The 18,174-nt window shown below is 32.0% G+C and overlaps 2 protein-coding genes across 6 annotated transcripts in view; one reads left to right on the forward strand and one right to left on the reverse strand.

Moving 5' to 3' along the window:
* Hex-A (Hexokinase A) overlaps positions 1-18,174 on the reverse strand; it is a 124,986-nt gene that overhangs the window by 2,405 nt on the left and 104,407 nt on the right. For all 5 annotated transcript variants that reach the window (XM_072530764.1, XM_072530762.1, XM_072530763.1 and 2 more), the window contains 3 exons: positions 7,518-7,710; positions 3,785-3,990; positions 3,361-3,587 (listed from right to left, as the gene is read on the reverse strand). In XM_072530764.1, the coding sequence (XP_072386865.1) occupies positions 3,361-3,587; positions 3,785-3,990; positions 7,518-7,710 (626 nt within the window). The remainder of the gene's footprint in view (positions 1-3,360; positions 3,588-3,784; positions 3,991-7,517; positions 7,711-18,174) is intronic.
* On the forward strand, positions 5,097-7,038 carry LOC140438039 (uncharacterized; the record flags this gene model as incomplete). The annotated part of the gene is made up of 2 exons (XM_072527753.1): positions 5,097-5,605; positions 5,643-7,038. Coding segments are annotated over 2 exons (1,905 nt in total), but the record flags the coding sequence as incomplete, so codon positions are not given.

Here is an 18,174-nt window from a genome sequence, read left to right on the forward strand (position 1 = left end):
TAAGCGATGTAGTTACATTATGTAGTATTTTGACAAAAATTTCAGAAGCAAGTGTATACAGAGTAATTAAAACAGACGATGAAACAAACGATACCAATACTTTGAAGGTTGAAACAAGAGGAAGGAAACAAATCAAATTAGATGATACAACCAAACAGGACATTCCTCTTGCAGTACATGAATTTTGTTTCAAAAAGGAATTATATATATATATATATATATATATATATATATATATATATATATACAATATCACTAAAGGCCTTAGAGGCCCATGGCTTAAAAAGTTTGTTCTTTCTTCATTTTCGCTTTTCTTTATGTACTGAGATCTTCTCTGGCTCGATATGTGATTTTTCTCCATTCCTTCTTGTTATTCATTTTTCTTTTCTGGCCTTCTAGTCCAATTTCTTCCATATCTTTTTCTACCTCCTGATTCCATCTATTTTTTGGCCTTCCTTTTCTCTTTTTTAAAGTTATAGTGTAGTTTAGTACCCTTTTTGGAGTGCTCGTGTTAGGCATCCTTTCTAGGTGACCTCGCCATCTTAGTCTCTGTGCCTTTGTGACTCCTATTATGTTAGGTTGATTATATAATTTCTTTAACTCATCATTTGATCTTCTTATCCATAAACCGTCCCTTATTATTCCTCCATATATCTTCCTCAGAATTTTCCTTTCCCATATCTCCAGTAAATTTTGTTCATTTTTTGTCATTGTCCATGTCTCACTGCAGTACGTTACTATTGGTTGTATAGTTGTTTTGTATAACTGTATTTTTGCCTTTCTTGATAAAAACTTGCTTTTCAACATTCCACTAAGAGCATGTACACTTCTATTGCCTGCCATTATTCTAGCTTGTATTTCTTTTTAAAGTTAGGTTTACGTGATATTATTGTACCTAGGTATGTAAATCTTTCTACCATTTCGAATTCGTATGATGATCTTTCTTCTATTCTACTTTAAACTTTTGTCCATCCCTGAACTGATCATCTGTCCACTGCATACATTTTGTTTTAGTTTCATTTATGTAAAGTCCCATTTTCTTTGCTGTTTTTACTATTCTCTGTATTATCTCCTGTAGCTCTTTTTTCCTCTTGCCAGCAACACTATATCATCCGCAAATGCGAAAACTTTGTGTCTTTTATGATATAGGAGTCCTTCTCTATTGATTTTCGCTCCTCGCATTATTTTTTTCTAGGCATAAATTGAAGAGTAATGATGACAAAGGATCGCCCTGCCTTAATCCTTCGGTTACTATAAATTTGTCCGATACATGATTGTTTACTTTGACTCTGTTTTCTGTATTCTCTAAAGTAAGATGTATCATGTTACGCAACTTTCTGCTAACTCCCAGTTTCTCAAGGGTCTCTTTTAATTCCTTCCTTTTTATTCTATCGTATGCTTGCTGGAAGTCGATGAATAGCGCTATCGTTGGTAAGTTGTGTTCATAGCTTTCTGCTTGTAATTCTCTGATTATGAATACTTGGTCGTTGTGCTTCTCCCTCGTCTAAATCCGCACTGATATTCGCCTATTATATTTTCTTCTTTTTCTAGCTTATCTTTTATGGATTTTGATAGGATTTTATATACGGTATTTAGTAACGCTACTCCTCTGTAATTACTGCATTCTGTTTTGTCTCCTTTTTTGTGTAATGGGCAAATAATTGCTTCCTTCCAATCTTCTGGTATTCGTTCTTTTATCCATATCTTCTTTTTGATCTTGTATATCCAGTTATTTAGCAGTTTTCCACCATATTTCATCATCTCTGCTGTTATGTTATCGCTTCCAGGGGATTTGTTGTTTTTCAGATTTTTTTATGATTTCCTCGATTGTTCTTTGCTGGGTGAATTATCTTCTATGTCTTCTAAGTGTTCGATTCTTGGTTCTGCTTCCATACATTCTCTTTGGTTTGACTTATTATTGCCATTTAGTAATTCATCAAAATACCCTTTCCATCTTTCGGCTATTTCTGCTTCCCCGCTTATATTATTTCCTGCTTTGTTTTTAACGAATATGGGTTTTTGTTGGAAACCTTTTTTTTTCATTTCTAGCTCCTTGATATAGGTTTTTTATTTTTTTTATTTCTGTAGTTCTCTTTTATTTCTTTTAGCTTGTTTTCTATATCTTTTAGCGTGTTTTCTCTTCTTTTTTCTCAGCACCCTCTTTACTTTTTGTCTTTACTCCCTATATCTATTCTTTATCTCTGTTGTTTCTTTCGTGATCATTTCCATCCTTAATGATTTTCTTAGTTCTATTTCTTTTTGGCACTCTATGTCGAACCAGTCTTTCCTCTTTTTATTCCCTTGTTTATTACATTCTTTTGCTGCTTTTTTCATTATTTGCTTTATGTTTTCCCATTTGCTCTCAGTTTGCTCTTCTATTTGTATCTTTTTTAGTTCTCTTTTCATTGTTTCCTCGTATATTTCTTGCTCTTTCTTGTTGCTAATCAAATTGGGTTATGTATACATTTCTTTTTTTTATTTTGTTTTTGTTTTCTGGTATCAGTTGCTTAATTTTGATGCCCACCATGTAATGATCTGAGTCGGCGTCTGGTCCTCTGTATGTTCTTATCTTCTTTATACATTGCTGTTCTTCTTTTTCGATGAGCACGTGGTCTATTTGGTTTTTAGTCTTTCTATCTGGCGATATCCATGTTTCCTTGTGTATTTCTTTTCTTTCGAAATATGTGCTCATTATGATCATATTTTTTTCTCTTGCGAAATCTATCAGGAATTGTCCGTTCTCATCAAAAAGGAATTACCAACTATAAAAAAGAATTGCTTCTCCTCTTAAACTTTTAACGAAAATATTCCAAAAATATCGGGACCTGTTTTGTTAAGTAACTTTTAGAAATGAACTTTAGGTATTTAAAGAGAAAGAGACCTTTATTGAAAAAGAAGAAATCATTTTATGGCGCAGAAAGAGAGAAATTTCGAAGAGATAAAAAAAACATTATACAGATGAAACATGGTTAAATGAAGACTGTGCTAAAAATTTGGCAGGATTTCGATGTGAAAAAATAAACAATAAGTTTCCTATATGGTTTGTCGACAGCTTTAAAAGCCCCATCTGGAAAGGGAAAACGTCTTATTATTTGCCATATTGGTAGCGACTCCGGATTTGTTGAACGAGGTTTAAAAGCATTTGTTTCTAAAAAGACTAGAGATTACCATGAGGAAATGGATGCAGATCATTATTAAAAATGGTTAAAAAAAAAACCAATACTAGATAATATCACAGTGATTTAAAGTCGCTTGATAGAATTAAAAAAAGTGGTATAAAATTTGTATTTCGTTGATAAAATGTTTTTATGAAAAGATATTTGTCTCAAGTTGATCATTAATAATTTATCGAATGCTCACCTCTATACTGGGATCGGCCAATTCTTTGATTTTCTCCATCATGAGGTTGTGGAAATGTGGGTGAAACCTGTATACTGATCCGTCGACGCCAATGGTGACTTTCTTCTCGTCCATTTTGTTAAGTAAAGTAGCCAAACCAGCAGACACTAGATGGGCGGATCTTCTCGATATGCACTCACAGATGTATCTGATGTTGATGAAGTCCTGTTCTGTGGCGTGCTTAAGTCCTACAATGACAAATAATTCATTCAACTTTTATCAAATCAAAATTCAATTTTAACAATTTAAACTAAATTTAAATCACTTATAATTTTCAACGTTCAGAATTTAAGTATTGGAATCCAAATTCAGCGTTCAACAAGCGGCAATTTCATTTCAATTCAAAAATGATTTAATATTGAAACAGCGCGATAAAACTACTCACCTAATTCTTCACAAATATCTCTAAGACCGTTGAATACTCCTGGTGGATCACTTTCTATTTCTGATACGTATTTCGTGTAGAATCGCCCTCTTTCGAACAACATGTCCGATCCCTTTCCACCGAACAGTAAACCTTCTTTCGTAAATCTTTCTAAAGCCAGTCTCACTAATTCTCCCATGTACATTCCGGAAATCATTTTTTCGTGCCTGAAAATAGAATCAAATAAAAATAAACTATCACAATGAACTATTTGAGTAATCCCGGATTAGATTCCATAATATTTATTCCATACAGACAAAGTTTTTTGACGAAAAACAAAGTATTAAAAACCTAGAATGTTCTACATGTCATCGAAATGTCCTAGAAAGTCAGAACATTGAAATTTGGCAATACGTTACCCTAATATTACAAGGTTCTATGTAACATTTTTTACTAAATTAAGTTTTCAATATTACAAAGTTCTATGTGACTAGCACTACATCACAATTTGTATGGAAATTAGTTTGCTCACATACAACTCTGGTAATATTAAAAAAACCAAGGGTGTATGTACAAAATTATGCTTTATATGAATAGCAAAGTTCTATGGTAAACATAGAACTTTGGAATTTAAAATTTGATTAAAATCTAAATATTACATGGTTTTATGTTGTAACATACAACCTTGTTATTGTATTTTTTGTAAAAGTGAGGTTATGTTCCTGTATTTATAATACAAATCGCAAGCGTTTTCGAGAGTGTTATTTGTGTCTAGAATTAAAAAAAATGAGTAATTTAAGTGATGACTATGTCCAAGACTCTGATGATGATGAGGATTACGTATTACCAGTTCAAAAATCATCGAAGATGAAAGAATGCAGGTAAGATTTTTCTATATCTTATATTGTGAGGTTAGGTTTTTATTTTTTATTTCTTTTTTTACAAAAAGTTCTTTGTTTCGGACTTAAAATTCGTGGACGTGTTATTAATATTCCCGTGTCAAGAAGTAGCAGCGAAAGTGATGACGAAACTAACTCAGAAACGGATTCAAGCAGGTAGGCATGATTTGCTAAACAAAAAAAATTAAACAGCGTAACATTTTATTAATTTCTTTTTATAATTTAGCTTGTTGTTACTATTTAAAAACTAATTTGTTTTAGAAAAGCTCCTAGTTCGTCTTCCACCTCAATCATTCACACTCCAAAGAATAAAAAGGCCCCAATCATAGTTGTTAGCAATATTAAGATTAAAAATGCATCTAACTCTGGTTCTGGTGACTTGCAGTCTAACTTAAATAGGTAATATTTTTGACAATTATTTTGTTTAACTAAATCGCGAAAACATTTTTTTTTATTTTTATTTTAGAAATGTACCTAGCAGTTCTACAACTTTAGTTCCAGAATTCACCAAGAAAATCCCGTCTTCAGAAGATAACAAAATTAAGATTCTAGAACCAGACCATTCTGATTTCGATGATACAAATAATATTGGACATATTTCCGAAGAAATTTTACTAGAAGAAGCAACTCATAATATAATAAAAGATAAAAAGATATTTACTAGAAAACGACAGAAAAACACTTCTGAATGGACATGTAACAAAAGAAAATCTTTATTTGATCAAGGTCTAGAGTATATTTCTTCTCGAAAAAAGGTAGTACCTGCTAGAAAGATTAGGAATAAAAAAGATTGTGTACAAAAGTGCAGAATGAAGTGCTCGCATCAAATTAGCGACGAACAAAGGAAGGAAATTTTTAAAAACTATTATTTACTCTCAGCCATCGAAAAGAAAAACTATATTTTGCATACCACAGAAGCTGAGACTCCTTGGAGACGAAGAAAAGGCAAAAATCCAGAAAAATTCGAGAAAAAGCAAAAGTTTTAGGTTTTATTTTGAGATAAATAATCAAAAGATCCAAGTTTGCAAGGATTTTTACACTGGGACTTTATGCATAAGCCAAAAACCAATTTATACGGTGCACAACAATAAAACTTCCACCAAAACCTTACCCGAAAGTAAACAAGGCAAACATCAAAAACGGGTAACATCACTCGAAGATAGTAACTTGGTCAAGGAGCACATTAACATGATTCCAAGAGTGGAATCCCATTACTGTCGCAAAAAAACTAATAAAGAGTATTTAGAAAGCGGATTAAGTATCAAAAAATTGTATGAGCTTTATTTGGATTTTGCTGGAGAATGCAAAAAAAATCCAGTTTCTTTTGCTGTCTACAGAAAAATATTTTGCAACTATTTTAATATAGCTTTTCACAAACCAAGAAAAGATAGATGTGATACCTGCGAAGAAATAAAATTAAGAAAAATGGAGAAGAGGGAAGACGAAGAATCACAACGAAGATATACTGATCATTTGAAAGAGAAAGAGTATATGAGAGAAGAAAAACAAAGAGATAAAGAAAGCGGAATACCTTTATTATGTTTTGATCTGGAAAATGTTTTGACATGTCCAAAAGCAGACATAAAAAATTTCTTTTATAAGAGCAAATTAAATGTGTACAATATGACCGGTCACCTTTCGGTTGGGAAATATTGTGCCGTGTGGACAGAAGCTTTACATGGAAGAAAGGGAAATGACATTGCAAGCGCAGTTTATAAAATAGTAGGAAAAGTGTTGGAGGACCATCCAGAGTTTACAAAAATCATTTTGTGGAGCGATAGCTGCGTTCCACAGAATCGAAACAGTCTTATGAGTTATGCTCTCAGTTACTTAATTCAAAAACATCAGAATGTGCAAAATATTTCCATGAAATTTTCTGTTCCAGGACATGCTTGTATTCAAGAGGTCGATGCAATCCACAGTGCAATTGAAAGAACGTTGAATAAAGTAGAATATTATTCTCCTATATCACATCTGCGCTACCTTTTAAAAGTAAACCGACAAAATCCATATACAATAATTCAAATGAAACAAGAACATTTTATAGATTTTCAGTCTTTTTCCAGCCAACTGAACTACAACGCTGTACCATTTTCAAAAGTAGTAGCATTAGAATTTTCTAAATCTTTTTTTGAACTGAAGTATAAAGATACTTTTGATCCAACCAAAGAGCTAAAAACTGTAAATTTACATCAAAGAAAATTACGAAAAGGTCATGTTAAAACCGAAACAGAACCACTCATTCCGCTTCAATTAAAAAAATGTGATAAGGCTGTTGTACTTCCCCCAAATAAGATAGATGCCCTAAAATCTATGTTCAAGTATATCCCTGAAGTTGATAAGGAATACTACGAGTGTATTTTCCTCCAAAAATAAGATTTAATTTGTTTTTTTTTTGTAGTTAACAAAGTTCTATGTTAATTTTTTAAATAAGTAAAATTTTCTTGCTATATCAAGGTTCTATGTTTATTTTTCAAATACCTTTTCTTCTAATACAAAAACCAATTTTTTGTTAATTTTTTCTTTAAATCACCTTTAATACATATGTACATTTTTAATTTAAATTCAAATTTAAAATATATAAAACAATTTGATTTTTATGAAAGCTCATTTTTTTAAATCGATTTTTCTCAAATTAGCAATATTGTTACATACAACCTTGTAATATTAGGGTAACGAATAGTCAATAAAGGGCCTTATATCTGTTTGTGCTTATATGCATTCTGCTGACCAGAACACTTGATTTTATAGCTTCACCTTACTCTTTTTACTTTTAGTAAACATAACATAAGTAACATTTAGTAACATAAGATAGATAGTGCAGTAAATGATGCAAATAAATCTTTAATACTTACTTTTGCTTTCCAGGATTTACAGAGTTCCTATCAATGTCCTCATCATATTCGGTCCTGATGAAGTCCAAAGCACCATCATCTCCAAACGCTCCCCATTCCAAGTTGATCAATACGTTTCCGGAGCCCATATCCACGTCGCTCCATGTTTCTGCGTTTGCTTGTTTTTCCACGTAACAAGTGTTAGAGCCGGTACCTTCGGTTACCAAAATAAGAATTGTGTTAACTCGTCAACGTCGATAAAGGTTATAGGTGGTATGTTACATGATTCTATTTTTAAAATGTTTTATCGTTTAGAAACTTTTGATATGCAATCACGATTGGGTGATTTTTTTATCGAAATAAAGATATGCGTGTTGTGTTCAATGTTGTTGAACAACTATATGAGAATGAGGTATAAAAAATGTCGGAATTTGTAAAATTAACGTAAGGGTATATCGAATTTTAATGTGATAAGCGTATTAGCAATCATATTGACATGTTATTTAGACAAATTTATGGAAAAATATGGAAAATACTAAGCTAACTGATGTAGAAAGTTGCCAAATAGTTTATAGACTGTAAAGGCAACGAAAATTGCCTTTATTCGTGAAAATGTTACTGATACGAGTAGTGGACACTTAACAACAAAACTAGAAAATATCAGCTGTGATCTAAATCAAGCGAATTAAACGATTATTTTGTATTAAAAGGTCCGCTCACTGCATTCAATACCTTTGAACGCGGAGAGAGGCACTAGTTTTCGACAAGTTTCGGTCCAGTTAGGGATTACTGTTGTGCGCTGGCGTGGTTACCAACTTTAAATTCTCTGCAAAAGATTTTCGGACATTCTTGTTGTTTCTAACCTCAAAACAGACCAAATTTCTAACCTCAACCCTTAACCAGAAAGGTCACATTTTTGAAAACAAATGAAAAGCAAGTTTTTGAGTAGCAGATAATTGTTGAATTAAAAAAGGCAACTACATATAAAATATTAAAAAAATCAAGATTATGGTCTGTAGCAATTACTGACTTTCTTTATGTTCATGTTTGCTCGTTTAGTAGAGGAATTTTCGTTATTGTTGTTTTCTTGTATGAGACGGAAACAAACAAAAAACCTGACAATTTACAGTTTCTATAGCGCTTGCGCTGACTAAAAATCCGTCAAACTTTTTGTCAATTTTTCAAGTCCCGGATTTTTAACACCGCGAACTCTCAAAACACAACTGTGCATGCGTATCAGTCAGAGGATTCTCACGCGAACAAAGCTATTGCGTAAATATTTGTTCGAAGTAAGGTATTCACTGCGAATGAACAGTAGGTGCTTAACAGATCGATACCCAAAGGAATACATCGTACCACCACCAGAGAAAGTATTTGTTCGCCCAGTAACTTAAGGGTACTTTGTTCAAGGAAATACCTACCTCTAAAGCAAATTTTTCGAACAATTTAACTCTCTATGTGTGCTGTACCGTGTGTTAAATTTTTAATTGGGTTTTGAAAGGATCAAAATACTGAACATTTTAAAAATGGAATCAACGTAACAGTAAGATCATGATGTTATACAGGGTGAGGTTTTAGTTCGACATTGGTCGATAAATCTTTTATGGTACAGAACACACCCTGTATATAAAGAATCTGTACACAAATAATTATTCATTTTACACAATACGGTGAACAATATGTTCTAGTTTTCAAATCAACTTTAACAGAAATCATTGACGAATATTCGTATACAGGGTGAACCACAAAAGAAGACTGCGATTTTCTCATATTTGTCAAATGTATGTAGAACCGTATATTTTATTTTCTCAAAATATGTACTCTTTAATTTTGTGAAGCATTTCCTGGAAGCCAAGAAGTTTTTAGTAAAACATTTATAACTGTCGATTGTGACGAGCCATCATTATTATCATTGTAGTTAGCAAGCAACGGTAGAACAGTAGGCTTTGAAAAAAATGACAGTTTTCATATTATGGCCTTTTTAAACGGTCCGTGTGGCTTGTCTTTAATTTTAAAAATGATTTTTTTCTGTAGAAGAATTAACAGATATGATCTGAGTATTAGGAAAAACTGAGAAAATGACTACTTGCATCCAGATAATAGCGATATCGTGAACGGAGGAAGCCAAACGTAAGAGCTTTTGAAAAATGAATGAATCGTTTTGTTGGAACTGGGTGAGTTGCATACAGTACACGTTAAGTTTTTTTAGATATTGCAAATACATAAAGCGCTAAAATCGGCAACATTGCCTCGTACGAGGTAATTGTAATTCTCCGATTCCCTCCGCTCCGACACGTAGACTCCTAGACAGAAAAACGAGAAAACCATTTAGCAACATATAACAACGCAAGGGTAATGCAACTCCATCCGTCGATTTTTGTTTTGCTTATGTACACCCGGTTCATTTCTTACAACATAAACACGATAAAAATACACTGGCCATTATAAGACGGTGCATTTATATCGGTTTTTAATAATGTGAACAATTTTTTGTGGTTGAATTAAAAATAAAAGGGCATTTCTTTAAAAAGGTAAAACAAAAAATATACTCTTATTAACAATAAAAAATAATTTTTAATAAAATAAGAAATAATTCTTTATGCCCTACAGAAATGTTTCAAATACTTGATCTTCTGCGGCTGAACAGTATCCCAATCTGTCATAAAATCTTCTGCGGACAGATTTAAGATTTTCTGCTGTAATAGAATTGGAGATTTCTCTTATTCGGTTTTTTAATTCATCCAAATTTTGGGCTCTAGCCTCAGGATGATGTTTTTTAAATGTCCCCAAAGAAAGAAGTCCATGGATGTAAGATCTGGAGATCGCGCAGGCCACTTAATATCGACTGTTCTGATAACTCGATTCGGGAAAGTATTGTTTAAGTACTCCCTAATTATTCGAGCGTTTTGAACTGAACAGCCGTCTTGATGGGACCAAACATTCTCCAGATTTAAATCAGGAAGATTGAGAATAGCGGGAAGAACATGATTCTGTAACAAATCGAGGTATACTCTACTATTCAAGTTGGCCTCAATAAAAAATGGACCTATGATGTGGTCTCCTAAAGTGCCTGTCCAGACGTTAACTTTTTGAGGACGTCGAGTTCGGTAAAGAACACTTCTGTGCTGGTTTTCCCGCGCCCAATACCTCGTAATGGAAGGATTGTGTCTTCCTACTAACGAAACAGAAGATTCATCAATAAATAAAATGCTTTTAATAAAATTGGGTTCATCATTAGACTTCGTTATTAGAGTTTCACAAAACTCCATTCTTCGAAAGTAGTCGTCTTGATAAAGCGGCTGCGTTTTCGAATATTTAAAATTCTTATAATCGTGCTTTTTCCATACTTTCGTTACAGTAACATTGCTAACATCTAACTCCCTAGCAACGCTTCTACTTGAACGTGTTGAATCTATGCTCTGAATTAAAAATCTACGCTCTTATTGCTTTAAACAACCACTGTATAATGACAAATTATTGGCGACGGGACAACGGATGTTCCTGGAAAGTCGACGGCGCCCAGTGTTGCCATTTATAATGTGTATATCTAATTTAAAACTTAAAGTACTGTATGATGTACTGCTACTACTGAGGTCAAACTTCGGCAACAAAAATCCTTCGTAAACATAAAATGCATCCCTACCACACAGTTACGCAATGATTTCTGTTAAAGTTAATTTAAAAACTAGTACATATTGTTTACCGTATTATGTAAAATGAATAATTATTTATCTATTCCTTCTTTATATACAGGGTGTATTCTGTACCATAATGGAATTATCGACCAATGTCGAAATAAAATCTCACCGTGAGTATAGCTTTTCGGGGAATTATCATTATCAATGAACACTTTTTATGGCTTAGGTCTTTGATATCGTTCTTATTATTGATATAGTTTGGTTATTTTTTAATACGCAAATACATGATCCAATAATATTCCGATAATTATATATAAATTTAATATATGTTATACATATATATTGTCTGAATGATACTTACTTTTGCTTATTATATAAAAAAATTGTTATTTTGCAAAAAAAGTTCGTGATAAATGTTTAAACAAATTAGTTAATTTGCGATTTAGATAAAAAATTAATTTTGTATTTGAATAATACATGAATAATTAATATATTTTAATAGTGTTCGAGCTATTACAAATGCTTTAAAATTGTAACTTTAAAAATTATTCAAAAGTAATTTTACGTTATTTTCACGAATCTAATTGATAGAACAACTCCTCTGCTTTGATTCTGCTTCGCAAATTTGGGATAAACAAATCGAATTGCTTAAAAACTATCCAGTCAATCATTTTGAAATGTTTATCACATTATTGCTCACTACTAACGCTTTCTTTTGGACCATAATTAAAAGTTTTTAAAATCGTTTTTGCAAAAGTTATCAACAATTTATTTCATTTAATCTCATTTCCCTGGTCTACCTTTGAAAGTCATCAATTTCCATTGTTTTCCTTCATGTTTTTTGGCTCAGCAATATTCCCTTGTCTTCTTTCACTTAAAAATTGTAGCATTTGCAAATTCTTTGAAATATATATTGAAATATATTGAAAACCCCTCGTACGTATTAAAAGACGAAGTAATTTTTTTAATTCCTCTTAGCGTCGCCGAGTAAAATAAACCATTTTTAGAGATGTTTATATTTCCTTGGTATTCTTTGATCATTAAACCGCTCGATATATGCATTTCAAATAAACATCCATTTAGATCGCTGAGAAGTTTTTGCCGGAAAGATAATTGTTCACTCTCGCTGAAGCATTGTCAGGGACAACTGCTTTCAGCGTTATGTCCAATTTTTTCGTCAAATTTGAAATGTTTCTTTGTTTTTCGTTTTCGTCTTATGTTATGGAAGATTAGTTTTGTAAAAATGTGCCGCTGATTTGTTTCTACCTCACCTATATTTGTCCCCGGCTGATCAACATTCCAGACCATAAATGTAGTCCTTTTTGTTCGTGTGTAGCAGAAATTCCAGTATAATCCCAGTTGTTTAGTGCATATTTTTTTGTGAAATCAGGTAACTTTTTCTGTGTTTCAAAGTAAAGACAGACATTTTTTTTTAATAATAATAATTGCTTTCATTATTTAAAAAGATAATTTTTTATTTGCCACAGCTTATAGCCCAGTAACATTTATAAGTTTTGTAGCAACAGAGTTTGTAAATGAATAGGACATATGTAAGTTTTTTCTTCTTTATTATTTTGGTATAAATCTCTGTAACTATTAATATAGTGTTTTTTTGTGCCATCTGTATTTTTGTAACTGTTTGTGGTGACACAACAATACATGTTTGATTTATTTCTCTAAATCATTTTTGTCTTTTTATTTTAGAAAAGTCTCCTAACCATTTTTGTATTTCTAATAATTATTTCAATAGTTACAACTAATTGTTGTAATCGTTATAATTTGGCACCTCGAAGCGGCGTCCATTTTAAATTGCTAGAGGTCCTTCCTGTTGTTTGTTTTCTTGTCCATTTGTCCCAGGAGATTCATATAAGTATCCCTTTGTTTCATTTTTGTAGTTGCCCCAATCCGACCCTTGCCATTCAACTTATCCACGACCCAGCTCTCCAAAGAAACCCCGAGTGCCGTTCGCATAGTATCGTTTATTTGGCCTGCCCTATCTCCACCCCAGTAACTTCTGTCCCAATTTTCAACCCCTTATAGCAATACCTTATATGGTAGGCAAAATATTTCGTTACAAAATCTATAAATGGTTCTTTCACTAATACATGTCATACAAGAACACATACCCATAGTCGCTAAATATTTAGCAGCTGAGAAACAAGTGAGTCAAGTTTAGTTTTTACCTGTCGTAATCATAAATTTAGTCTGTAATCCATTATAATTTGAAAATAAATTATCCTAATGACAATCTTATTGTTTTTTTTTTTTCTAAATACACTTAATTATCTATAGAGAAATAGGGTCAGAAATCAGACAAGTACATTTTTTATTATAATCGGTTTTAAACGCTAAATGTAATTTATATAGTGTATGCTTGTACAATACATCCTTGTATACTTAATGAACTTGTATACATGCATAATGTATTATTTAAGCTATAAATAATAAAGTGTTCATTGATAATGGCAATTCGCCGAAACTTTTCAACAAAAATAAAGTTTTTTACTTTAATATACATTCATTTATTCATTTATCATAAGATAGCTACTCGTTTGGAAAATATAAAAAGCCTTATCATTTACACAAATCATGCTGCATATAATTTTCATGCAAAACGATGTACATGCCATTCAAAATAATAATCTAAATGCTTTTAAACATTCCATTGTTAGACCTTAAACGATACTTTGTGCATATTTATGTTATTTATTCTCTCCAGCTATATTAATTGAGTCAGTGTGATAAGCAAACCATTAGTCATAGTCAAGTTGTGGATTATTAAGGAGCAAAGCAGTGTTATGTTAAAAACATCTGTTAAAAAAACAGACTTTCAGATCAGAAGCTCACATTATATTTATAGATCGACAAAAAAAACCAAAAATGCTTGTTTTCCCTCGGTAAATGTTAGGTTAAAAACAGTAAATCAAAAACTACTCTTTATAATATTATAAAAGAATATAGACGCTTCTAATAAGCGTCTATATTCTTTGATATTATAGTGAGATTTGGGATAGTTCCGAACATAAAAATGACGGAGCGTTGTTGTCAATTTTATATTTTTTCCCAAAAGTTCCAGAGCTTTTTATATCTTAAATAGAAAAGAAAAAAACCCCGAAAAGTGTAGCAGCTGTATTATTTGCGTTATAAATGAATAAGTTTGTTTGCAGAAACAACAACAGTTCAGTATGTATGCGGAAAAATACATAAAACATTGAAGAACAAGACAGAAATGATAAAAACTTTATAAAGGAGACAGTTACACTTATTCTGTTATATAGATGTGAAAGCTGAATTAAATCACAAAGAGATAACTCAATAATACAAGCTAATGAAATGAGATTTCTCAGAAGAATGAAAAGCATAATAAGAATTTATATTATAAATGTAATAGAGAGAAATCTTACACATAGTTAAAGGAAATCAAGACAGGTGTGCCTCAGGGAAGTCTGCTCGGCCGAGTTCTCTATTTTTTATAAACTAGCGATATCCCAGAACTCGAAAATGGAACAATCGCAACATTTGCGGATGACAAAACTGTTCTGGCAGTGGGAAATAATCATGAAGAAGCTGTAAGAAATCAACAATCTTCAGTGTACAAGATCAATGATTGGACCAAAAAATGAAATGAGGATAAAATTGAATGCAGATAGAATTGAAATCTCAGAAAACAATTCAAAGAAGCACCAGAAGTGATTTTTTGGGGAAAGGAGGAACGATGGATATCATCTACATATTGAGAAATACTGAGGAAAAATGAAAAATCTGCAAATCAGTCGAAAGATAATAAAGGCGTGTTGTGAGCAAGATGCCAGTGAATATATGGCAACGAAAGAGCTGATATCTTTGCTAAAAGAGGATCAACAATAAACTACTTTGGTCGGCGACACAATGAGAGCCTGGATCCTCAAAAGTATACCCAAATCAAACACAGGGCAAAATGTACATTTGATGAAAATGTGCTATAGTTTATTTTTATGAACGAGAGAGTAATTAGCATAATTTTAACTGGTAGCTCCGACCACTCCATGGGCGTGCTCAAGATTAATTGAAAAATTACTTTGAATAATTTGTATAATGACTAATGAATAATTTGAATAATTGTAAAAAATAAATGAATTATTTCAGTGTTATAAAGTGTTATGTGTATGTAAACAAAAGTGACCTCTTTTATCACACACTATATTAGAACTGACTGGCCTACATTAAAAAGGGTTTTAAAAAATTCACATTTTTTTTAATTTTTAAAAATTACAAAAGAGAAAAAGAGTTTTTAAAACCGTCTAAGGTATGTTAAATAGATGAATAAAAATATTAATATAAAACTTACAGCTACTTGTTACAAATCCAAATCAGATTCAGAAGATGAACTTTCAGAACCAAGATTTATAATAACTGGCTCGATCATTTTATCAGTAATATTATCCAGCTTCCACATTTTTTCCTCTTCTTTAATAGTGTGATTTACTGCCTTTTCCCAGTTTTCAGGTTTTACATTATTTACGGCCTCCAAAAACAACTGTTTAACATCATGAATTTTAAAAGTGGTATTTTTTCTTGAAACTTCACTCTTTATCTGTGCCCATACCAGTTCAATCGGGTTTAATTCACAATGATATGGTGGGGATCTAAGTACTGTCATTCCACGATTTTTGGCAATTTCATCAATTTCGTATTTTTTAAATTTTTCTTTATGAAGGGCACACAACGAATAAAGTTCCTTTCTTATAGATCCGGGATGGTACGTAATATTTTTTGAACTCAGCCAATTCTGCAAGTCTTTTTTTAACCACTTGGTTGTGGGCAGTCCTTCTATAAGTCTGGAGTGATAACTTGCATTATCCATTACTATTACACAGTTCTTAGGAAGAAGATCTATCATTTGTTCGAACCATTCTTGACATCAGCGTTCATGTCTTCATGGTAGTCACCGGTACGAGTTGATTCAAAAGTTAATAAACCACCTTCAACAAAACCGTCTGAACTGCCAATGTGTACTATTATCAGCCTGCGTCCCTTTCCTGATGGTGGGTTTAAACCAGTAGATAAGTTATTTACAAAAGCGTGCCTTTGACTTGTAACAGTTTCATCCTGCCAAAATTTATTTGGTGTATGACCCTCGTTGATCCATGTTTCATCAAGATAAAATATTTTTCTTTTTTGGTTTCTCATTTCCTTTATGGTTCTTAGAAAATGTCTTCTCCATATGACAATATCGCTTCTTTCTAATAAAATAGACTTTCTGGAATTCTTTTTCCAGCGGAAGCCTATTTCTTTTAAAAGTTTCCATAACGTACTTCGACTCATTTCTGGGTAATCCTTATCATCTCGAACTGAGACAAGAACTTTATCCAATGTTGGAAATTCTTGTCTAAAGAAGAATTCATGCACTTTCCGTCGAAGTCCTTCTTTAAAATGATATTCTATTTGAAATTTTTTTTTCCCTGGAGCATTACGTGGCATTTGAAAACTACCACATTTCTCTTCTTTAATAACTCTGTAAATCGTAGATTTCCCAACACCAAGTGTACTGCTAACTAACTCAACGGTCTCATCAACACTTTCACATAAACGTTTGTCTGTAAATGATTTAACACAATTAAATATTAATGTTTTTTCATTAACTGTTAAGGACCAATTTTTCGGCGTTTACACGGCACTTCCAAATTTTCCATAACACTAGTATACACAATAAACTGCACCTTGCAACTGAAGTACCTACTTTTAGTGAACTGTTAAGAATTTTGAATACGCCACTTGGACCTTCCTATATACAAAATGGAAAAACCCACTATCACATTTTCTGTGGAATAAGTTTAGAAGGTAATTATCTAGTCAATTACTGTCGTAGATTCCTGGAATTAAAGAATTAAATGTTTGATTGTTGAAACCCTTACTTCGTGGAATGCACTCATTTCAGATAAAATAAAACGTTTTATTTTATCTAAAGAATTAAACTTTATTTTGCAAATAGGTAGGTACTTATTAAACTTTTATTGGTTATATATAACCAATAAAATAAACATCTTACATTTCTTGCAAATTCATTAGTACCTGTTAACCTCCATCACTCCGACACTGGCAACCTTATTTAGGGATTAGTAACCCTCACAACTATTGTATTCTATTCTGCTCCAACCTTTATACCTGGTGGTCATAGTCAATTTAAAATTGTTTTCCTATATACTTCTGTAAACTTGTTGACAAATATCTGTTTTTCATTGAGTCACCCGTATCAACAGTTTAGGGATTTGCATACATAATTTATTGTTTTATTACTCTCTCATACATAAAAATACACTATAATAGGTCGAAAATAATGCGGAAAACCAATTGGAATCGGCTCAGGGGGCATCTGCACACAATGAGGCTGTCTCGTCAGAGTACAGAACGGCGAAGAAAATTTATTGTAAAATATAATTCTTGTATAAGCATGAAATTCTTTTTTTTATGCTGTGTCTATATTATACAGTAAAATATTTTATATTTATTATCAGAAAAAAATTAAAAAATCACAAATAGTATTTACACACGAGATTATTAGTCAATGGTTAATAATATTAGGATTTATTACTATGCTACGATTTACAACTACATTTTAAACAAAAATGGTGCGCGGCACTTGACTGAAAAACATCCGATACGCAGATGACAGCGCAGTTTTTACAGCTAAACTATTTAGACAATTTACAAGCATTAATGAATTGTATAACTGAAATCAGCAATAGATACGAACTATCTATCTATCTATCTAATTTTCTAAGACTGTCGGTACAGTCATCCACCTAGAGCCCACGTGCTTCTACTAAGATACGAACTAGACTTGTTAAAATAAATCAATTTGAGCGTATAAAACTATTAAATAATTATTTAAAAATTCCTTTATAAAAGGTATAACTAAAAACCCTATCGGGCAACATCGAAGAACGTTTTCGGACTAACTAATCCATCTAGATGTTCTATCTAGATGTACATGTTTGAAGCCACTAAATATGTGGGTAAAAACCCTTTAAATGTTATACAACAGGAATAGATAACATGGC

This window comes from Diabrotica undecimpunctata, chromosome 4 (genome assembly GCF_040954645.1).
Source record: "Diabrotica undecimpunctata isolate CICGRU chromosome 4, icDiaUnde3, whole genome shotgun sequence".
Classification (NCBI taxonomy): domain Eukaryota; kingdom Metazoa; phylum Arthropoda; class Insecta; order Coleoptera; family Chrysomelidae; genus Diabrotica; species Diabrotica undecimpunctata.